We start from the raw sequence: 24899 nt of genomic DNA on the forward strand, positions 1-24899 counted from the left end.
CTCTCCAGACATTGTTAAGTGTCCCTTGAGGGGCAAAATCACCCTAGTGAAGGCTTTAAAACTACCTGGGTTTAAATTCTTGCCCCACACTATTTAACTGTGAGACAAGCTTTTTAACCTCTTTGTCTCAGTTTCCTGTTTGCAAAATGGCACATAACAGTATTTACCTCAGAGTTTTGCTGTGATGATTATGGTAAATAATCCATTTATCACAGAAATCAGCAAACCATACAAATCAGAACTTTCATTTTTCAGAGGACCAGTTTAACAGTACACCACTAACCTTTCCCACTACCCCTAGTCAAACTGTAAACTTCCCCTTCTATTCTCTGCTTTCTCCCTACCCCTCATTCCAACTATATTCTCAATAACACTAACTACCATCACATGTCAGACCACATATGTTAATCTGTATTGTCCACCGCCTTGACAAACATATAAGCTCCACAAGGGCAGGGATTTTGCCAGTCTGTTTTTTGTTGCATTCCCAGCATATAGTACACCCTCAGAGTTTTTTGTAAAATGAGTAAATGCCGAGGGAGGCGGATGACTTGACATTAGGAGTCGGAGACCAGCCTGGCCAACATGGTGAAATCCTGCCTCTATTAAAAATACAAAAATTATCCGGGTGTGGTGGCGGGTGCCTGTAATCCCAGCTACTTGGGAGGCTGAGGCAGGAAAATAGCTTGAACCTGTGAGGCAGAGGTTGTAGTGAGCGGAGATTGCACCACTGCACTCCAGCTTGGGCAACATAGCAAGACACCGTTTCAAAAACAAAAACAAAACAAAAAAAGAAACAGCATATACAAACAGAAACCTACAGCTAGATGACAGAAAAAGAAAGTGGACTGAATGTGTGTGTTAATAATTCTAGAGCAATCTGGGATCACCTTAAGATTATCTTGCTTAATACAAAGTATCCAGAAAGCCATGTCATCCCCTATTCTGAGGCAGACTGGTGCTATGGTCTGAATGTTTGTGTCTGTCCCAAATTCATAAGTTAAAACATAAATTCCAATGCAATAGTATTAAGTGGTAGGGCCTTTAGGAGACGATTAGGTCATACCTTGTGAATGGGATTACCAGCCTTTACTAAACAAAGAGGCCCAAGGGAGCTTGTTTGCCCCTTCCACCATGTGAGGTGCAGTGAGAAGGTACCATGTATGAACCAGAGTGACCTTTCACCAGACAGCAAATCTGCTGGTGCCTTCATCTTAGACTTCCCAGTCTCTAGAACTTTAAGATACAAATGTCTGTTATTAATAAGCGACCCTGTTCATGGTATTTCTCTAACAGCAGCCTGAACAGACTAAGACAACGGGTAAGAAAAGTGGACTATATTTTGCAAAAGCTTAATGACTGGTTACTACGTGCTAGGTACCCCCCCTTTTTTTTTTTTTTTTGAGATGGAGTCTCACTCTGTCGCCCAGGCTGGAGTGCAACAGTGCAATCTCGACTCACAGCAACCTCCGCCTCCTGGGTTCAAGCAATTCTCCTGCCTCAGCCTCCTGAGTAGCTGGAATTACAGACACGCTCCACCACATCTGGCTAATTTTTGTATTTTTAGTAGAGACGGGGTTTTACCATGTTGGTCAGGCTGGTCTCGAACTCCTGACCTCGTGATCCAGCCATCTCGGCCTCCCAAAGTGCTGGGATTATAGGCATGAGCCACCATGCCCAGCCACTAAGTACACTTTTAAGCATTTAATATTAACCTGTCTATTGTGCAGATAATCCTAAAAAGTACTATTATAATCTCCATTTTAAGGATGGCAAAACCAAGGCACAGAGAGGATCAGTCCAAGGTCATATAGCTAGCAAGTGGTGGAGTCAGGATTTCAACTTCCAGAATCAGAACGCTTTACCATTATGCGATGTTGCCACTTGTTAATTCTGCCAACACAGGCTATCCACACATCCCACAGCTGATAATAATATAGAACAACACAAGAATGAAGGATTAAATTGAGGCAAAGAAGTTAGTGGAGAAAAGAGGGAAAGAGATGAGAGGGAAGAGGTGTTTTAAAAGAGTTAGCATGGAAGAAGAAAATTTCAAAAATAGGGATTGATCAATGGCATCAAAATAGTTCAACATTCTTGAATAATCAATATCCTTCCTGTTAGAATAAACAAATCTGGCAATTAAAAAGCCACTGGACCCTGGGCAACATGGGGAAACCCTGTCTCTGCTAAAATACAAAAAATTAGCTGGGTGTGGTGGCAGGCACCTGTATTAGAGCTGTCCCAGCTCTGAGGAGGCTGAGGCACAAGAATTGCTTGAACCTGGGAGGTGGAGGTTGCAGTGAGCCGAGATCCCACCACTGCACTCCAGCCTGGGATACAGAGCAAGAGTCTGTCACAAAAAAAAAAAAAAAAAAAAAAAGGTCACCAAGAACTTTAAGAACACTTTAGAGAGAAAAACCTTTAAGACCGAATGAGAATTGAGGAAATGACATAATGGAATGTAGATATTTCAAACTACTTGAGAAGAAAGACGACTGGCAGCTTTAAAAGATAGCAAGTGTGACGTATAGCTTTTATTGGATAAAGTGATGGCACACTTTAAGTATACTTTCAGAGTTAAAGTTATTTTGCCAGAAAACTATGCTATTTAAGAATACAGACAAGGCGCAGTGGCTCACACCTGTAATCGCAACACTTTGGGAGGCTGAGGTGGGAGGATCACATGAGCTCAGGAGTTTGAGACCAGCCTGGGGAACACAGTGAGAACCCCCACCTCTAAATAAATAAATAAATAAATAAATAATTAAAATATTAGAGTGTAATGCAATCAATCTAAGACATATACTTAGAGACACATACTCAGATTGCTGAGAATAGTACACACACAGATGTTTGAGTCATCCTAGGCTTCATTTTCTCATGCATAATTAATCAATTAGGGTTCTTGTGAATAGATATATGAAAAATCAATATTGTTAGCATTTTATAAAATGTATTCAGTTGTCTTTATTATTTTAATGAAATAACGTCTTTGAACAGAGAGTTCACAAAAGATATTTTCACTTGGATTTACAGTATTTAAAAGTAATTTAGAATTACAGCAACTAAGATACTTAAAGGAAAAAAATTAAACAAAAATTAGGATCAGAAGGAAAAACAAAAAGCAAAATTAAGAATTGTATCTTTTTCGTGTACTTTGAAAGACAGGTTAATTACTACTTCCTTAACAGTGAAAGTCAGGAAGAATAAAACTAGTTAGGTTACAAAAGGCTAATTAGCATTTCTATGTATTTTGTCAAGAGCATTTGAAACTTACATGGCAGTATGTCCTTGTATCTGTTCTTTTTAACATTTTCTTCTTTTTCTCCAGTGGCTGTGGGATATATCTTTTCTGTTCTATATTTGGTAGACAATCTTCTTAACCGCTTAAAATACAAAAAATAAAAATTAAAGTTTAGAGAAACAGTGATATTTTAAAATTTTTAATGAAATCTGGTGACCCCAGTTCCTCACAACTCATTTTCCTGTCTCTGAGCTCTTAATTTTCCCATCCCTTAATAATTAACCCCAAGGATAATTTCTTTTATAGCATAAGTGGAAACATAAGATTCATATTTATTTCACATAAGCAGCAAAGAGAGAAAACAGAATAAAAGTAATATAATTTAAAGATATCATTAATAAACTGAGTCAGAATATTTAACTCAGTCTTTAACATATTTGAGAAATTTCAGTGTTTTAACTAAGGGTCACAATAACCAAGTTCTAAAATCATGCCTAAAAGAATTATGTACAGGTTTCTTTATTTCTTCTCTCAATAAACCATGAGCACGCACCCATGATGTGCCAGGCTTTCTCCCAAGGCATAAGCTAATAATTACGTACAAGACATTGCAAAACAAAGTTCTTTCATATTGAATTGGAAATGTCCAACAAAGACCAATTCTGCTTATTCACTGCATTACAGAAGTAGTTTGTGGGTTAGTGACAAATTCTTACCACATATGGCAGTAGGGATGTTCTTTGGGCTGGAATATTTCTGTGTGTCAGTAATACACTTCCTGCTTTCAGAAGCACTGAAAGTCAGTATTGTGAATTGTTTAAATTCTACACAACTACATTGCTGAAATTTAATTTCAAAGGAACTTTCTTTCAGGCCTCAAGACATATTGAAAGCATTTTGGTTTTACCATTCAACAAATTATTAAATACAAATAAAATGAAAAATAAGTCTGGTAAAATTTAACTTTCTCATTACTTTATTTTTGCTACTTGTGATGCTGATATTTAAGGAACTAAAACTGTCTATAAACCTTTTCTTTTTCTTTGAAAAACTACTAAATTTTATCATCACAATACTAGAGACCTACAACAGTTATACATTTTTTTCTTTATGATGAAGATTTACTAGAATCTTACTCTGCACTGGCACAATGTCAAAGTAAAATTCCCCACATTTATGATGCTATTTCTTGTGATTTCCTGTGGTAATAGAGTTCTCCAAATATATACGTGTGTCAGAGCAAAAACTGTATTCAAAAGTAAGTGGGGGCTGAGCATGGTGGCTCACACTTGTAATCCTAGCACTTTGGGAGGCCAAAGTGGGAGGACTGCTTGAAGCCAGGAGTTCAAGACCAGCCTGCTTGACAATGCAAGACCCTGTCTCTATAAAAACTAAAAAAAAAAAAAAACAAAAAAAACAAAAAAAAAAAAACGTAAATTGGTTATTGATGAGAGTACGGGAAATCAGAACTTCAGTACAATGTTGGTGGAAAACAACATATTAGCCCAACCAACTCCTAAGGAGAATAATTTGGTAATTACAAATGTACCCCTCAATCCAAGAACTGTACTTCTACAACTTTGTCCTCCAGATAAAAATGGGACACACATGAAATGATTTATCTTCAAAGTTACATGCCACAGCACTTTTTTTGTTTGTTTGTTTGTTTTGAGACAGGATCTTGCTCTGTTGCCCAGGCTGGAGTGCAGTGGTGCGATCTCGGCTCACTGCAACCTCTGCTTCCCGGGTTCAAGCGATTCTTCTGCCTCAGCCTCCTGAGGAGCTGGAATTACAGATGCGTGCCATCAGGCCCAGCTAATTTTTGTATTTTTAGTAGAGACAGGGTTTCACTATGTTGTCCAGGCTGGTCTTGAACTCCTGACCTTAGGTGATCCACCCGCCTCAGTCTTCCAAAGTGCTGAGATTATAGGTGTGAGCCACGCGCCCAACCACTGCGGCACTGTTAGTAATAGCAAAAAATCTACAAATGATCAAAGAAACCTCTTAATAAAAGACTGGCTAAATGTTTTATTCATACCATCAAATATGAGAGAACTGAAAAACAAATGAGTTAGCTTTTTATAATATATAGTGAGATGACAATATCTGAAAAATACATATTGAGTATAAATGTAAAAAGCAGGAAACATAATAGTGTACATTACATTATATATACAGTGTAGTATTTATATATGTAATAATACTACTATTGGTGTTAAAAAGAAATAAAAACATATTTGTATTTGCTTGTACATATGCATGTATCATCTCTGGAAGAAAAACTATTAACAAAGGATGTGTCTATGAGGAAGAGAAATGGGTACCTAAGGGAAACAGATGGGAATGGGACATTACTATATGTCTTTTCATAGCTTTTGGACTGTATGACTGTATTGCCTGTTCAAAAAATTGAACGTAAATAAAAAAGGAAAGTAGAAAAGATTGTTTATGATGTCGTTACTCCATATTAACAAAGATCCTCATGGTTACTTATATACACATCTTGCATATTTAATTAAAACTTTTGTATTTTCTCTGCTCAAAGATTAAGTATCTGAAAAGATGTATTTTTAGATATTTATAGCATCAGTGCATTTCAAAATATTATATTTGAATCTGACTTAGAGAAGGATATCAACTTAAATAGTTGCAGAAACACAGAGGGAAAAGGAATATATCTTAGGTCAATGTCGGTGAGAAAAAATATAAGTACAAAGAGTGGTTGAGTTTAATTATAAAATGTGAACGTATGTCAGGAATGCCTGGTACAATCACTCTAAGCTTTTCTTTTTCATTCATTCATTCATTCATTCACTCATTCACAGACAGGGTCTCACTCTGTTGTCTAAACTGAAATGCAGTGGCATGATCATGGCTCACCACAGCTTCAAACTCCCATGTTCAAATGATCCTCCTGCCTCAGCCTCCAAAGTAGCTGGAACCACAGCTCATGTCACCATGCCCAGCTAATTATTATTATTTTTTTTTGTAGGGTGGGGTCTCCCCATGTATGTTGCAGAGGCTGGTCTCAAACTCCTGGGCTCCAGCAATCCTCCTGCCTCAACATCCCAAAGTGCTGGGGAATACAAGTGTGAGCCACCACGCCCGACCCACTCCAAACTTTTCTTCTTTTACATGACAAATTATGTTTTTGAGAAATGTGCAAAACAAAGCTTTTATGTGAAATGACTTTACATTTCTCAGACAATGAACCTTGAGAACTTCTGTGTCCAAAAACTTATCTAAGCTTGGATTTTCATTTGTCCAGTTTTCTTAAAGCCTAGCACACCATTTCTTAAAATGCTTTCTATATTAAAGTTTAAAATGGAGAATGCTCTATTAAAACAAAAATCTACAAAAGTAGTATTCTTTGCAATTTTCATGCCCATCAGAGATACAAAAGTGGTCTGTTAAACAAGTAAAAACTTTGTTTTGCACTTTAAAAAGGTATCTTCAAGTTGGAACTTATTTCCCACCAAAAAATGTCAGCTTTATAGTAAGCTACATAAATTAAAATTCTGGATCTGGTATTTTCTTAGCTCTGTGACAATTAACATATTTAACTTCTCTGTATCTCATCTATAAAACAGAGATAATAACCTTCACTCAGCAAAAGGTCTGGTACATAAAATGGCTCAATAAATGTTAACTGTTATTATTGAACTAATTACTGGAACTATTTAAATGTTGTTACTTCAGATTTATTTCTTTAAAACCTTTCCTAGATCAAAGATCAGAAAGAGTTGCGTATTCCAGTCAATTTATCTGCCTGAAATTGCAAAGCAGTTTGTCAAATTTGTGTGTGCTTCAGAATCACCTGGAGGACCACATTGCTAGGCCTCACCCCTAAAGTTTCTGATTCAGTAGTCTGACGTGGTAATTGCCTGATAATTCGCCTTTTTAAAAGTTGCTAAGATTCTACTTAAAAAAAAATCCCATGATAATCATCTTTCTGTGTCTTTGTGTATGCTTTCTCTTTGCCTCTTGGTGGTCTCCCCACTTGCACACCTCCAAATCTTACTTATCTTTTAATTTTACACCCTAGCTCCTACAGAGTTTCTGATGCCCTTCATTTAGACATAATCTTCCCCTCTGAATTCTTTTACCTTAATATGTACTCTTAGAACACTTACATTTCTTACTTTTATGATAAATACATAAAGAGAATACTTCTTATTTACCCTGTTAAACTATAAACTCTGCAGGTACAAAATTACTGCCAGATTAAGATCTGATTCGACCTAGAGCAGTTTTTTTTTTTTTTTTTTTTTTTTTTGGAGACAGAGTCTCGCTCTGTCGCCCAGGCTGGAGTGCCGTGGCGCGATCTCGGCTCACTGCAAGCTCTGCCTCCTCCCAGGTTCACGCCATTCTCCCACCTCAGACTCCCCAGAAGCTGGGACTAAAAGCGCCCGCCCGCCTCAGCCTTCCAAAGTGCTGGGATTACAGGCGCGAGCCACCGCGCCCGGCCTTTTTTTTTTTTTTTTTAAACACAACAACATTAATGTCTAAATAGTTCTTGAATAGAAGTAGCACCAAAGTTCATTTAAACTCTATGAAACAGAAAGTATCTACACATATAATTTCATTTTAACTTCCTGACCACTATTATATTGTCTCTGACGAAGCCATTACTAGGAAAGAAACAGAAAAAAATTAGGTATTATTGAGAAACATGATATAATATACTAAGAAACCTTATTCATAGACTGTATGAGAATAGCACTAAACACTAATAATTAATTTATTATGTAATATAATTATTTCATATAATCCTAAAGCAAGAAATAATTTTTAATCATTTACTGTATTAACTGGGCAAAAATATAGCTAAATGATATCTGTATTAAGTTATAAGTACCCACCACACCCTTTATCATGTGTGACTTTTTTTTAAAAAAAGCTAAGCAAACAAATCTTTTAAGAAAGACATTTGCAATTAAGTCTACCCTAAAGATCTTAATTGAGATAGGGTCTCACTCTGTTGCCCAGGCTGGAATGCAGTGGTGCAATCACAGCTCACTGCAGCCTTAAACTCTTGGGCTCAGGTGATTGTTCCACCTCAGTGTCCCTCAGCGAGTAGCTGGAACTACAGGCATGCACCACCATGCCTGGTTAATTGTTTGTATTTTTTGTAGAGACAGGGTTTCGCCATGTTGTCCAGCCTGGTCTCGAACTCCTGGACCAAAGCAATCTGCCCACTTTAGCCTTCCAAAGTGCTGGGATTACAGCCACAAGCCACTGTGCCAGCCTACCCCAGAGGTCTTTAAAAAGTCACATAAATGAATTCCAAAAATAACTGCATTCCTTTATTACTGTTCTAATAAGTCGAGTCTGACCATTTTAGTCCCACATTTAAAAAAAACTCTCCTATGTGTCTATCACCTCGAACATAAACTACCAAATGTTTAATTATAAGATATGTTGAATGCTGCCTGTCCAATTTTCTAGCCTGTTTTTATAATGCTCTTATTAGAGTTTGATGCTTCAGTCATATAGAATTACTCACCACCACTACTACTAGCAGTAACCCTCCACTTCTTGAACATCAAGGTTGCACAATTTTTGCTCTTACTGGTGAGCAGGGCTCTGGTTAAAGTGTTACTTCCTTTATGAAGGCTTTCTTGAACCTTCCCTCCTTTACTGGTCCTCAGCCCTCTGCAATGAGTCCATACTACATTGTTCTATTGTCATTTAAAAGTATTTCATGAGTATTTCAGTACTTGTCCGTCTTGTCCACTAATCTACAAAACTGAAGGCAGAGATCAGACTACCTTATTGGACTTTATAGACCAATAGCTAATGCAAAGCAAAACTCTCATTACAAATTGAAGAATTGTTTATTGAGCCTTCTCAGACACGTCAGAGAAACATTTTTAATATTTAGAATTGTTGATGCAAACAAAATTCAAGTTTAATATTCACTTTGCTTTAAACAGCTTTTATTTTATTTCTTAAACCACTGAATTTGTATTCCCCTAATCCTAAATCGATAAATGGATTCTCAAAAGCCTCCAATATCACATGCAATGTGACTTTAAGATATCCATTTGCGTGTCAAGATTCAAGTTCTTAAAAGGGTGGAAGAATTTCATTGTTCATCTAAGCTCCTGAGAATGTTTGAAGTTTGTTAAATCTCTCCAGAGTCAAAGAGCTGTCTATTGGCCTGTCCACTGGATGTGCAATGGGCATCACAAACATGCTCAAATAGCACCACCACTCAACAGTAGTTCAAGCCAAAAATCTAACATTCATCCTTGATTTGTTCTTTTATCTTGCTCTTCTCCCCATCAGCAAATCTTGTTAGCAAAATATAGCTAATTCTCTTCATATTCACTGAACAGTCTTTGAAGTGAAAATACATTTAGACAGACAAGTGTTAAATTAATTTGTTGGCTGGATTTTAAATCAGGACAATTAAGAAAACAATAAATTAACACAAAAAGAAACAGCACTAAAATGGAAATTAAGCTAACTAAAATTCCTTTTGGAGTAAGATGTGATATATAGAAATTAAATATCAAAGTTGAAGATCTCTCATGCTCTGTTATTAGACCACACACCACTGCCCCAAACACAGTAGAGTTTCAGCTGGGTGTGGTGGCTCATGCCTGTAATCCGAGAACTTTGGGAGGCCAAGGCTGGTAGATCACGAGATCAGGAGTTCGAGACCATCCTGGCCAACATGGTGAAACCCCATCTCTACTAAAAATACAAAAATTAGCTGGGCATGGTGGCATGTTCCTGTAATCCAAGCTACTCGGGAGGCTGAGGTTGCAGTGGGCCTAGATCACGCCACTGCACTCCAGCCTGGTGACAGAATGAGACTTCATCTCAAAAACAACAACAACAACAACAACAAAACACAGTATGAGTTTCATAAGACACAACTTTTAGTAAATACGCACATAAGAATATAGAAATATTAAAACTATACCTTGTATAGTAAATAAAAACGGAAATTACTTTAAGCTTAAGAGTTATGTTGTGGCAAAACATTAAGGCTACCTAACCCATAAAATCATACTCCTTTTACCTAATTGCTCCAGAAAATTTCTGAGGCAGTTACTGGAGAATTCATCTGAATTTTAAAAGGTGGCAGGTTTGGGACATAGTTCGCATTCAATAACCACTGTTAAATACATAAATTCATCTGGCTTTATATTTAAAAATTTTAACTGTCCTCAGTCAGAAAAACCACACCATCTTAATAGTGTTAATTTTACCCTACAAGATGCATGATAACCCAACCAAAGTTTCTTAAAACCCCAAATACAAATTAATAGCAGCATACAGTAAAATCAGAGTATAACTTCAGCCAAAGTAACACTACACTGTCTCAAAGTAACACTGTATTATCACTGTTCTCTCTCTAACTTTACAAACACACTTATATAAAAATATGCATATGGGCCAGGCACAGTGGCTCACGCCTGTAATCCCAGCACTTTAGGAGGCCGAGGTGGGCAGATCACTTGAAGTCAGGAGCTCAAGACCAGCCTGGCCAACATGGTGAAACCCAATCTCTACTAAAAAATACAAAAATTAGCCGAGCCTGGTGGCGTGTGCCCATAGTCCCAGCTACTCAGGAGGCTGAGGTTGCAGTGAGTCAAGATCGCACCACGGCACTCCAGCATGGGCAACAGAGCTCTACCTCAAAAAAAAGAAAAAACACACATCACTAACAGTAATGGTTATAAGCAGCTAAAATAACCAAAGGGTCTTTCAACTACACAACTGCAATGTCTACCTTTAGTTGCAAAATATGCAACTCTGCCTATCAAAATTCATCTTCCTATCTTTGCTCACTGTTCACCCACTGCTGTATAACAGACTAATTCTCTCCCATTTCTTTTTTTCAGAAATGCGTGGCTATGCCTCCTCATTTGAAGCTAACTCAGGATTGATAATAAAGAAAGTAACTTTGAAGTAAACAGGGCCAGTCTTATGAGTCTTGGGGTAATAAAATGATTCTGTGCTTTGCTCATGTCAAAATCTATGCTTTACTTATTCCCCAATTGTCTGCCAAGCAAACTCCCTGCTTTCTACTAGCCCAATACAGAAATCATCTTCATGAAATTTTTCCTGATAGTAGTACTGGCATATAGGCCCACCATCTCTCTATCTACTTTATATATACCTCATCTCTAGCTACTTTATATATACCTCTTATCTAGAACATATCCCAGTGTACAGCAATTATTTAGATATGCACATATGCCATCCCTGATAGAACATGAATTCCCTGATTTAGACCATATCTTCTTCTATTAGTACTAGCTACTATCAGCATAACCCCATAACAAATAGTAGAGAGTAAATAAACTGTTTAGGTCTTCTATGTAAATCAAAATTGACCAGTATACTTAAGAATATATTGCTTACACTTCATTTCTACTTCACAATAAGGCAGCTTTAAGTCAGAGAAGCTGGGGTTCAATTCCTAGGTTCCATCAACTACTAGCAAAGGAGATCTCTCCAATATAGCTAGATAATCTTCCCTGAATATGTGTAGCAATAGTCCTTAATTTTGAGAATGTTTTTAAATAAAACCTTGTACTACAGACTTTATGTTTTAAAATAATAAATATGGCAAATCATACACTAAATGAAAAAATGTAATAAAAAAACAAGGCTGTTCTTTTTCTTTTGCATAGCCTAGACAATAAGCAAATGATTTTTTTTCTTCTCTCCTGTCCCTTGGTGAGAAAATACAAACTTATAATGCAAGTTTACCCTTTCCCTATCCCGAAAGCATATTTTTATGGAAATAAAAGTAGAATCCCACTTGAACTAGGAGGATAGTAAAATTAAAATTTTGTCATATACATTAATTTTATTGAAATGAAGATATCCAATACAATAAATGGAAAGTGTTCCAGGTTTGATTATTTTTGTTTTAACTCACAAGGTCCTCACTTTCTTTTACCCATTTCCTCATCATCTGTTATCTAATGTCCCTCTATATATTTAACTTAGCAATTGCTGGTTCCACTGATGTTCCGCCAATCCCAATTTCAAATACTTTGTCCCTACAGTAAATTAGCCTAAAACTCCAAAATCTAGATATTAAAAGTATGACTCCCGACTATGTCTTCCTTCATCTGGTTATGCATCCTGACTCTGATTTAAGAAAACACAATCACTATAGTCCCACTTAGTCTTCATAGGGGCATACTCTGCCAAACCCAGACACCCAAAGTATTACAAAGGAATCCATCACTAATCTCATTATCTCATAATACATAATAAAAACATACAGTAGGCTGGGTGCAGTGGCTCACGCCTGTAATCCCAGCACTTTGGGGCCGAGGTGGGCTGATCACCTGAGGTCAGGAGTTTGAGACCAGCTTGGCCAAGGTGGTGAAACCCCATCTCTACTAAAAACAAAATTAGCTGGATGTGGTGACGTGCACCTGTAATCCCAGCTACTCAGGAGGCTGAGGCAGGAGAATCGCTTGAACCCGGGAGGCAGAGGTTGCAGTGAGCCGAGATTGCACCACTGCACTCCAGCCTGGGCAACAGAGTGAGACTCTGTCTCAATAAATAAATAAATAAAATAAAATAAAATAAAATAAAAATACAGTAAAATAGAGAATATTAAGTTCCAGTGTTAACATATTAAGCCACAATTACATCAATTCTTTTTACCTCCAATTACAAAAATAAAACAAAGACTCCCAAATTAGTAGCAGAGGTTCAGAATTCACACTTCTCTCTGCAAAAACAAATATAGTACAGGAAAAGAGTCACTTGTGTAGTTTAAGAGAGCTCAATACTTATTTACCAGTATATGGAAAAAAGTTATTTTTTGCAAGGCCAGACTGCCACAATGCTGTGGTCAGCTGACCAAACTTTCTAAAGAGAAACTACACTTCCTGGTGAACCACTAACTCTTGAACCCTCTGAAAATTTCATTTTTTTCCTTTATTACCCTACTAAAATTACTTTTAGCAAGTCACCAATAATCTCCAACACGCATCAAAATCTTAATAGCTTCAGTTCCTATGAAGTATTTCATATAGATGATTCAACAGACACAATTTTACATTCCTATATGACTTAGCAATCCACTCGAATCATTGTGATGGCTACTATCAAAAAACCAAAGTAGGCTGGGCACAGTGGCTCACACCTATAACCCAAACACTTTGGGAGGCCAAGGCAGGAGGATCATTTGTGCCACTTGAGTTCAAGACTAGTCTGGGCAACACAGCAAAACTTCATCTCTATTTAGAAAAAAGAAAAAAGAAAAGGGAGAATAACAGGTATTGGCAAGGATATGGAGAAACTGGAACCCTTGTGCTCTGCTGCGAAATGTAAAATGGTGCAGTTACTATAGGAAACAGTATGGTGGTTCCTCAAAAAGTAAAAGTAGAATTGTCATATGATTCAGCAATTCCACTTTTGAGTATATACCCCAAAGAACGGAAAGCACGGTCTCGAACAGATATTTGTACAACCATGTTCATAGCAGCAGCATTCACAATAGCCAAAAGGTGGAAGCAACTCTAAGTGTCATGCAATGGGCAAATGGATAAACAAAATGTAGTATATACATACAATGCAGTATTATTCAACCCTTTAAAAAGGAAGATTTTGACGCATACTACAACATGGATGAACCTTGGGGACATTATGCTAACTGAAATACACCGGTCACAAAAAGACAGTATTTTATAATCCTAATTATATGAGGCACCTAGAATTGTCAAATCCATACAGACAGAAAGTGTAATAGAATGGTGCTAGGGGTTGGAAGAAGGAGGAGAATGAATTTGGAATAAAGAGGGTGGTTTAATGGGAACAGAGTTTTAGCTTTCCAAGATGAGAAGAGTTCTAGAGATTGGTTATACAACAATGTGAATGTACTCAACACTATTTAACTGTACACTTAAAAAATGGCTTAGATGATAGGTTTTACGTTACACGTATTTTACCACAATTTAAAAAAAAATTTTTAAATGGAAAGAAACCCTCTATAGTTGTTTGTACAGAATTAAAGGTCCTATCCAGTATCAAAAAGAACAGCTAGCTGCAGGCAAGTGCCGTTAAAGTATCTCAGATTACCAGGTCACACAATATTCATATAACATTGGACAGCTCTGACCTATTCATGAATTAACTGTTATGATATTCCCAAAAAATATTTTTAAGTTTGCTGACACACTGGATTCAGATATTTATAATAAAAAGAGCTTCCTCTTCAGACTCAATTATCACTTTTATGATGACGGCTGGCTTCACATTAACTTCACCTAACCTATCCTATGCCCAGGGACTGTTTTAGGTGCTAGTGATACAGAGGTGAACAGGACAAAATCCCTGCTCTAATGAGGCATATATTCCAAAAACATGTCCTAGTCATATAGTACTTATCATTCCTGCCTTTTATATCTATCATGTTTACACGTTTTATCCCATCACTACCAATGCTGCCACCACCCAAGATTATAATTCACTGCCTCACAGACAATAATCTATTTCTTTTTCTTCCTCCACAGAGCCTAGTGTCTTCCAAATACACATTCAATAAAGCAGGGCAAGTCTGCTAGACATAATAGGCATTGATAACCCATTCAGAACATCACACAGTGAATTGGCACCCTATTTTCACATTCAGTTCATTAAGTTTATGTAATATAATTTATAAAATTAGAGAGCATTAACTTAAAATCCTATTTGAAATTTAACATCTGTTGTTTACCATCCTATTGACATGAAGGTAATGAAAAACTGAAGTGTAATTTAAAATAATTTACCTAAGTAGTATCTCCTCGTCCTAAATAACATACCTAAAGACACTTACTTTTGGATTCACTTCTTCATTATATCACCTACAATGTTACCAAGGAAAGCTGTCAATCTTTCACTATCAAGGGAAAATGGGCACAATAAAGGGGTCAGATAATACACACATGTAAAAAAACTCAACATATCAAGTGATCCAACATATCACCATACTCAGAGCTATCATTTATTACAGCTAAAGGATACAAAGTGAAAGCAGCAAAGAGAAAGGCACAAGAGGCAAAGTCCAGAAGAAACTAGGCACATGCTTTCAAAAATCCTCTTCTAATGAAATTACACAGGACCCTCTCAATTCCTGCAGAAATAAGTTGTGACAACACGTGTGAAATGTTGTCCACAAGGGAAGTGCATTAGAAATAAAGTGCCTATGGCTTTTATAGGAGGCTGGTTACACAGGCACACTGCCTAACAATATACCAAAATTCCAGACTCCCAGAAAAAAAATATATGTTCAACATAAACCATATTATCTTTTGTTTTTGTTTTTCAGAGACAGAGTCTTGTTCTGCCACCCATGCTGGAGTGCAGTGGCATGATCATGGCTCACTGCAACTTCAAACTAATGGACTCAAGTTATCTTCCTGCCTTAGCTTCCCAAGTAGCTAAGACTACACAGGTGCACACCATGACATCTGGCTAATTTTAAAACATATTTTGTAGAGAGGAGGTCTTACTATGTGGCCCAGGCTGGCCTCAAGGAATCCTCCTGCCTCAGCCTCCCAAAGGGCTGAGACAACACGATTGAGCCACTGGGCCCAGCCCATAAACCACATTGTTTGTACAATTTGGGCACAGTGAACCACTCTTATCAGGGGATAATGGAAATTCTCCCAAAAGTCTAAGTTCCCAGACACCAGCCAAGGGATAACATCATAAGCAGGCCTTTCTAAGGATAGTAGTCTTAGGCCTGCTATGTCACTCTTTTCTGCATACAGGTATAAAATGAAAAAGCAAAACTTTCTCCCCTCCACATCTATTTCCTTTTAGGTAACCAGTTATGTAACGTCTCCTTACTAATAGCTATTTTAGGTTGTTTCACAAAAATTGTTGCATACTTGGACATACTATTTTATGCACATATGCAAGTATTTTTACGGAAAGATCCCTAAACTTGACATGCTGGGTCAAAGAGTACATACATTTATCAATTCTACTAGAAGTGGCCAAACTGCCTTCCAAAATAGGCTTCACCAGCTTACCCTCCCCTTAATGGACCTAGAAACACTAGTTTTCTATATCCTTACCAATGTTTGCTATTCTCAATTTCTTTCTTTCTTTTTTTTTTGAAATGGGAGTCTTGCTCTGTTGCCCAGGCTGGAGTGCAGTGACATGATCTCGGCTGACTGCAACCTCTACCTCATAGGTTCAAGTGATTCTCCTGCCTCAGCCTCCTGAGTAGCTGGGTTTACAGGCGCCCACCACCAGGCCCAGCTAATTATTATATTTTTAGTAGAGATGGGCTTTCGTCATGTTGGCCAGGCTGGTCTCAAACTCCTGAGCTCAGGTGATCTGCCTGCCTCAGCCTCCCAAACTGCTAGAATTACAGGTATGAACCACCACACCCAGTCGCTACTCTCAATTTCTGAATTATCATCAATTTTTGAGTTTTCATCAAATTTGGTAGCTACTCCCCCAACAGTTAACAATGATTAACTTCAATTTTTCTGATTATTGGCGAGGTTGATGATTTTTTTCCTGTGTTCAGCACTTAACTGCATTTTTCTTCTGGTAATTATCATACCATATTCTCATGTTTCTACTGAAATGTTCTTTTAATTGATATATAGAAGCTCATCTTAAAAATCCTTTCTATAAAGCCTTGTATGACCCTTTTAACAGTATGTGACTTTTCCCTTTTAAGATTCCTAATTGCACAGTGTGAATATACCTAATGCCACATAACTGTACACTTAAATGATAAATGTTTTGTATTAATACATTTTATCACAATAAAAAAAGATGTAAAAAAAAATCTGTCACTCAATCTTAAGAATAAGTGAAAAGCTAAACAAACTGAAAAATCAACAACTTTTCTCAGATCCTTAAGAGAAGTCACAGGTCAAACAGCTGCCCCCAAACTGGAGAGACAGAAGGTGAATACAGAGAATCACAAGTAATCAGAGCAGAAACACTCACACAGCAAACCTCCATAAGAAACCTGGCCGGGCGCGGTGGCTCAAGCCTGTAATCCCAGCACTTTGGGAGGCTGAGGTGGGTGGATCACGAGGTCAGGAGATCGAGACCATCCTGGCTAACACGGTGAAACCTCATCTCTACTAAAAAATACAAAAAAATTAGCCGGGCGTGGTGGCAGGCGCCTGTAGTCCCAGCTACTCGGGAGGCTGAGGCAGGAGAATGGCGTGAACCTGGGAGGCAGAGCTTGCAGTGAGCAGAGATCGTGCCACTGCACTCCAGCCTGGGCACCGGCAGAGTGAGACTCCGCCTCAAAAAAAAAAAAAAAAAGAAACCTGAACTGTAATTGATGAATTGCTAGAGGCACAGTGGGAACGACTATGAGGGTTAAAATCTCCAGGGGAGGCTGGGTGCAATGGCTCATACTTGCAATCCAAGTACTTTGGGAGGTGGAAGCGAGAGGACCTCTTGAGCCCAGGGTTTCGAGACCAGCCTAGGCAAACGCAGTGAGACCCCACCTCTACAAAAAGTTTAAAAATAGCTAGGTGTGGTGGCTACATCTGCAGTCCCAGCTACCAGGGAGGCTGAGGTGGGAGGATCACATGAGGCCAGGGGTTGAGGCTGCAGTGTGCCAAGGTTGTGCCGCTGCATTCTAGCCTGGACAACAGCGAGACCGCTCTAAACAAACAAACAAACAAACAAACAAAAACTCCAAGTGTACCCAATCAGAGGGGGCCCCCACATTTTTGTTTTACCTCCAGGAGCTCTACCAGGTTCTCACAGTAAATATCAAGAGAAAAATCCCCTCATGCTTCCAGCAGCAGGAGAAAGAGGAGCCATTTTGCAACACACCAGAATATTCCATTCTTTTTTTAATTTTTAATTTTTATTTTTGAGACGGAGTCTTGCTCTGTCACCAGGCTGGAGTGCAGTGGCGCGGTCTTGGCTCACTGCAACCTCCGCCTCCCGGGTTCAAGCTGCTTCAGCCTCCGGAGTAGCTGGGACTACAGGCACGCGCCACCACGCCCGGCTACTTTTTTGTATTTTTATTAGAGATGGGGTTTCACCATGTTGGCCAGGATGGTCTCTATCTCTTGACCTTGTGATCCGCCAGCCTCAGCCTCCCAAAGTGCTGGGATTACAGGCGTGAGCCACCGTGCCCGGTGGAATATTCCATTCTTCTCAACAACGTCTGCCCTTCGGAGAAATGATTTAACCTGAGCCTAACCTGCTGGGGTTTTAGCAGAGCCTTATTTACATCAGGTAAGGAAAATACCCAACTATAGGTCATTCAAGCCATCCTGGGGGTGAGGTGCTGAGAAACAGGATATAGTTCAAAATCTATAAACAAGCTCTCTAAAAGACTGAGACCTTGACTCTGGATGGCTCATGCCTGTAATCCCAGCACTTTGGGAGGCAGAGGTAGGCAGGTATCCAGCCCAGAAGTTCGAGACCAGCCTGGGCAACGTGACAAAACCCCGTATCTACAAAAAAATACGAAAAATTAGCCAGGCATGTTGACACATGCCTGTGGTCCCAGCTACTGGGGAGGGCTGAGGTGGGAGGGCTGCTTGAGCCCAGGAGGCGGAAGTTGCAGTTAGCTATGATTGTATCTCTGCACTCCAGTCTGGGAGACAAAGCAAAACCCTGTTTCAAACAAACAAAGAAACAAACAAACAAAAAAAACACCCTATGATTAATATCCTAAGAACTCTAATGGATAAAGTAGATAGTATGCAAGAATAGATGGGCAATCAATATAAGCAAAGAGATAGAAGTTCAAAGAAATAACCAAAAAGAAACACTAGAGATTTTTTAAAAAACTGTAACAAAAATAAAGAATGTCGTTGGTGGGCTTATTAGTAGACTGGACATGGCTGAGGAAAGAATCTCTGAACTTGAGGATATCTCAATAAAAGCTTCCAAAACTAAAAAGCAGACTAAAAAGACTAGAAAAAAACTGAAACAACAGAACAGAATATGCAAAAACTGTGGGGACAACTACAAAAGATGTAAATATGCATAAATATGCATAAAGGTAATAACAGAAAGAGAAGAAGGGAACAGAAGAAATATTTGAAATAATGATTGAAAACTTCCCCAAATTAATGCCAGAAACCAAACCACAGATCCAAGCAGCTCAGAGAACACTGATCAGAATAAATGCCAGAAAAACTGTATGTAGGCATATCATTTTCAAACTACAAAAAAATCAAAGATAAACACAAAGTCGTTTAAAAAGCCAGAGGAAAAAAAATCATCTTACCTACAGGGAAGCAAGTATAATAAGAATTACATCTGACTGTGTTTCAGAAACTAGGCAAGCAAGAAGACAGTGACAAAGTATCTTATTAAGAAGAAAAAACCCCACCAACTTAGAATCCTGAACCCTGCAAAATTATCCTTCGAAAACCAAAGAGAAATAAACTTTCTCAACAAACAAAAATTAAGGCTGGGCAAGGTGGTTCATGCCTGTAGTCCTAATGTTTTGGGAGGCTGAGGTGGGTGGGAATTTGTTGCCACAGACCTACCTTGTGAGAAATGTTCAAAGAAATTTTTTAGAGAGAAGAAAAATTATGCTAGTCTGGAATTCATATCTACATAAAGAAAGGAAGAAGAAATGAGAGAAAGAATAAATGAAAGTAAAATTAAAACTTTTATTTTTCTTATTAATTGATCTGATGACCGTTTATTCAAAATACGTATGCTTGTGTGTCTATATTTATTTGTAAGTGAGATAATGCCAGCAATGATACAAGGGATAGAATTAGGGTTATTTTGTCATTATAAAGTAATCTCACCATCCATAAAGTGGTACAGTGTTATCTGAAAGTGGACTTGGATTTGCTGGAAACGTACACTGCGAATGCCAGAGCAACCATTTAAAAAAATAAACACACCCAGCTGGGCACAGTGGCTCATGCCTATAATCCCAATACTTTGGGAAGCCAAGGCAGGAGGACTGCTTGAGGCCAGGAGTTTGACAGCTTGGGCAACATGGTAAGACCTGCTCTCTATAAAAAATAAAAAACATTGCTTGAGGGTTGGTGTCACACACTTGGTAGTCCTAGCTACTCAGGAGGCTGAGGCAGGAGCATCACGTGAGCCCGGAAGTTTGAGGTTACAGTGAGCTATGACATGCCACTGCACTCCAGCCTAAGCAACTAAGTGACACCTTGTCTCTTTTGAAAAGAACAACAACAACAAAAAAAAGAAGTAAAACTGACGTGTTAAAAAAGGACAGTCATATGATATTTTGAATTAAAACTGCAAAAGGCAGAAGAAGAGTAGAAGACAAAAAAAAAATAGAACAAAGAACAAGGGCAACAGAAAATAGTAGCAAATATGGTAGACATTAATCCAATGCTATCAGTAATCACTCTGAACGTCAATGGTCTAAATGTACCAATTAAAAGATTGTCAGAGTGGATTAAAAACCAAGACCTAAGTATATGTTGTCTACAAGAGATCCACTTTAAATATACAAACACACATAGATTAAAAGCAAATGGATGGAAAAAAATATATCAGCTAACACAAAAATGAAGTGAGACTAGTTATTAATTTCAGATAAAGCGAATTTCATGGCAAGTAAAGTTACCAGGGATAGGGTGGCTTTACATCATGATAAAGGGGTCAATTCTCCAAGAAGACATTATAATCCTTAATCTGTATGGATCTAACAACTGTGCATAAAAATGTAAGGCAAAACTGACAGAACTGCAAGGAGAAATATCCGAATCCACTATTATAGTTGAAGACTTCCGTACTCCTCTATCAAAAATGGGCAGATGAAGCCAGCAGGAAATGAGTAAGGACACAGTTGAACTTAACAGCACCATCAATCAACTGGATATATAATGCACGTCTACAGACTACATAAGACAACAACCACAGAATACACATTCTTCTCAAGTTTACATGAAACATTCACCAAGACAGAGCAAATTCTGGGCAATAAAATACATCTCAACAAATTTAAAACAGCAATCATACACAATGTCTGCTCTCAGACCATAATGACACTCAAAATATTTTGGACGTAGGGGCATTTTAAACTTCAGATTAGGGATGCTCAACTCTGTATTTTCAGATAATTAAATATACTATACACATTCTTTTTGTCTGTCACCAAAAAGGTCCAAAGAGAAAAAGAGCAAGGTGTTGCCTTTTTCCCCTCCCATTTATTTAACTTCTCACTTAATGCCCTAATAATGCTTCCTTCTTATCATTTATTTAGAACAACATCTGACACTGTGTCCTTTATTCTTACTAATTCAAACATTACAAACTACTTCTGTTTTAAAGAAGCTAAGACTGAGAGTGGTTCAAATCATGTACTCAACATTACACAGTAAGTAATGGCCAGGTCTAATACATATATACCTGTTGTAACCCATATAATTGGACTGTCCACTATAATCCTAGACACTCAATTTCCTAAAATCAAACATATGACAAAGATATGTTACTTCCATCAGGTCTTTTCTTCCCTGCCTATTTTTACTTTTGTACATTCCTTCGTTTACACCCTCTTTAAATAATTAAGACTCCTGCCCAGTAGTGTCACCAAATTACCTTTCCCTCTCTTATCTATAACCTGTTTTAAAGGCAAAATAATAATTCATAGATCTAATACAACCTACATCCTATTTAAAAAAATAATAAAACCTCTATACCTTCTTTAACAACTAGAGAAATAAACGATGAGGTCATTTTAGAACATATTTGAAAATATACATATGATGCTGAGACCTTGTAAACAATACAAAAACAGCATATAATAAAGCAATGACAAGAAATTAAATGGACTGGTTAAATATTCATCCTGTACTTTAAGTTGCATTTTTGGGAAAAAAAAAAAAAAAGTTTAAAAGTAATCTACCAGGGAGCAGTGGCTCATGCCTGTGGTCCTATCTACTTAGGAGGCTAAAGCAGGTGGATCCGTTGAGCCCAGGAGTTTGAGGCTACAATGAGCTGTGATTGTGCCACTGCACTCAAGCTTGGGCAACAGAGACAGACTCTGTTTCTTAAAAATAAATTTTAATAATCTTCTATCTAAATTATAAAGTAATTTTTAAAACTAGACTTTTTACTTTTGTGCACCATCTAATAATGTCAGTGAATGCGTGTGGAGGTAAATATTTGAACATGGTAATTATTTCAGTTGCAAAATCCTATTACTGATATCCACCCACCCTGCGTTTCTCCTTGGCATTCATACAAGGGGTCTTCAAAAAGTTCATGGAAAATATGTACCATGAAAAAAACTATGCATGGATTTCAATGTTTTTTGCACCAAAATAAACTCATACTAACTTCTTATAACATGTTTGATGAACAGGATCTCATTTGAAGCACTAAGAACTGTAAGTTATCAGTTTGAAAAGAACCCCTATCAGAGCAACATGAATTCTGCTAAAAAACTGAAGCAAGAACAAAACATCAAATTTATGGTAAAGCTTGGATGGAAGAATGGTGAAGCAAAGTTCATGGGGACAATGCCCCAAATATCAGCAGTTTACAAATGGATGCCTCTTTTAAAGAAAGAACAAGGTGATGCTGAAGATGAAACCTGTAGTAGCAGACCATCCACATTGATTTTTGAGAAAAAATTCATCTTGTCACGTGCCCTAACTGAAGAGAACCTGCAATTAACAGCATAAACAATAGCCAACACCACAGACATCTTAAGTTGTTCAGCTTACACAATTCTGACTGAAAAATTAAAGCTGAACAAACTTTCCACTCAACTGGTGCCAAAACCATAGCACCCAGATAGCTACAGACAAGAGCAGAGCTTTCAATGGAAATTTTAAACACGCCTGTAATCTCAGCACTTTGGGAGGCCGAGGCAGGTGGATCACCTGAGGTCAGGAGTGCAGCCTGGACAACATGATCAGCCTGGACAACATGGCGAAACCCTGTCTCTACTAAAAATACAAAAATTAGCCGGGTGTGGTGGTGCACACCTGTAATCCCAGCTACTTGGGAGGCTGAGGCTGGAGAATCACTTGAACCAGGGACATGGAGACTGCAGTGAGCAGAGATCGTGCCACTGCACTCTAGCCTGGGTGACAAAGCAAGACTCCGTCTCAAAAACAAAATGAAAAATAATAAATAAATAAATAGGTGGGATCAAGATCCTGAAGCATTTCTTAAAAGGATTGTAACAGGAAATGAAACATAGCTTTACCAGTATGATCCTGAAGACAAACTCAATCAAAGCAATGACTACCAAGAGGTGGCAGTGGTCCAGTCAAGGCAAAAGTGGACCAGTCAAGAGCAAAGCTCATGGCAACAGTTTCTGGGGATGCTCAAGGCATTATGCATGTTAATTTTCTGGAGGACCAAGGAAAGATAACATCTGCTCATTATGAGAGTGTTTCGAAAAAGTCAGCCAAAGCTTTAGCAGAAAAACATCTGAGAAAGTGTCACCACAGAGTCCTTTTCTACCCACAAAAATGCCTCTTGCTCATTCCTCTCATCAAACAAGGGCAATTTTGTGAGAGTTCAGATGGGAAACCATTAGGCATCCACCTTACAGTCCTGATTTGGCTCCTTCTGCCTTCTTTTTGTTTCCCAATCTCAAAAAAATCTTTAAAGGGCACTCATTACTCTTCAGTTAATAATGTAAAAAATGGTTACATTTCTAGGACCCTCAGTTATTAGGGATAAACAAAATGGTTGGTGTATCATCACATTTTTTTTTTTTTTTTTTTTTTTTTTGAGACGGAGTCTCGCTCTGCCGCCCAGGCTGGAGTGCAGTGGCCGGATCTCAGCTCACTGCAAGCTCCACCTCCCGGGTTCCCGCCATTCTCCTGCCTCAGCCTCCCCAGTAGCTGGGACTACAGGCGCCGCCACCTCGCCCGGCTAGTTTTTTGTATTTTTTAGTAGAGACGGGGTTTAACCATGTTAGCCAGGATGGTCTCGATCTCCCGACCTCGTGATCCGCCCGTCTCGGCCTCCCAAAGTGCTGGGATTACAGGCTTGAGCCACCGCGCCCGGCCGTATCATCACTTATAAAAGTAAAGTGATGGAGTTTATGTTGAGAAATAAACTTTATATTTTTAATTTTAATCTATTTACAAATTTATTTATAAATAACATTTATTTACTTAATTCCATTTTTCCATGAGCTTTCTGAAGTCCCCTTGTAGAATATATTTACTATATTAGATGAATTACAAACAACTAGGTGTAAGTTACAGGACATTTCTAAACTACAAAGTACCTTCCAGTCTATTTCTGCTATCCATTATTAACACACATTAATAAATCTTGGGCACAGACAACCAACGGACAGAGTAGGTAGAGAAAGGTGACTAGGCAAATAGAATTTCAAAGGGAGGCACAAAGGCAGGCAGGCAGGCAGACACACAGGCACAAAGACAGACACGCTAATAGACAGGCAAACACAATGAATATAGTAACACATAAATTTTAGATGATTCATGAACTAAAAGAACTATAGTTAGGTTAATTTTAATAATGCAAAATCTACTATGAAGAAAATATGTTGTTTTTCAGATAGTGATATATTTCTGACATATGATCACGGAGTAAATCATAGTGACTACTTTGATAAAAATGATCTTTAGGGCCAGGCGCAGTGGCTCACACCCATAATCCCAGCACTTTGGGAGCCAAGATGGAAGGATCACTTTAGGCCAGGAGTCTGAGACCAGCTGAGGCAACATAGTAAGACCTC

General features: G+C 38.1%; 1 protein-coding gene across 7 annotated transcripts in view; it reads right to left on the minus strand.

The window, feature by feature from the left end:
• PTPN12 (protein tyrosine phosphatase non-receptor type 12) overlaps positions 1-24899 on the minus strand; it is a 105352-nt gene that overhangs the window by 67905 nt on the left and 12548 nt on the right. For all 7 annotated transcript variants that reach the window (XM_045388640.3, XM_045388639.3, XM_005550391.5 and 4 more), the window contains exon 2: positions 3281-3389. In XM_045388640.3, coding sequence (XP_045244575.2) covers positions 3281-3316 — 36 coding nt within the window. In that variant the 5' untranslated portion in view covers positions 3317-3389. The remainder of the gene's footprint in view (positions 1-3280; positions 3390-24899) is intronic.

The sequence above is a fragment of the Macaca fascicularis genome, chromosome 3 (genome assembly GCF_037993035.2).
Source record: "Macaca fascicularis isolate 582-1 chromosome 3, T2T-MFA8v1.1".
NCBI classification, from domain to species: Eukaryota; Metazoa; Chordata; class Mammalia; order Primates; family Cercopithecidae; genus Macaca; species Macaca fascicularis.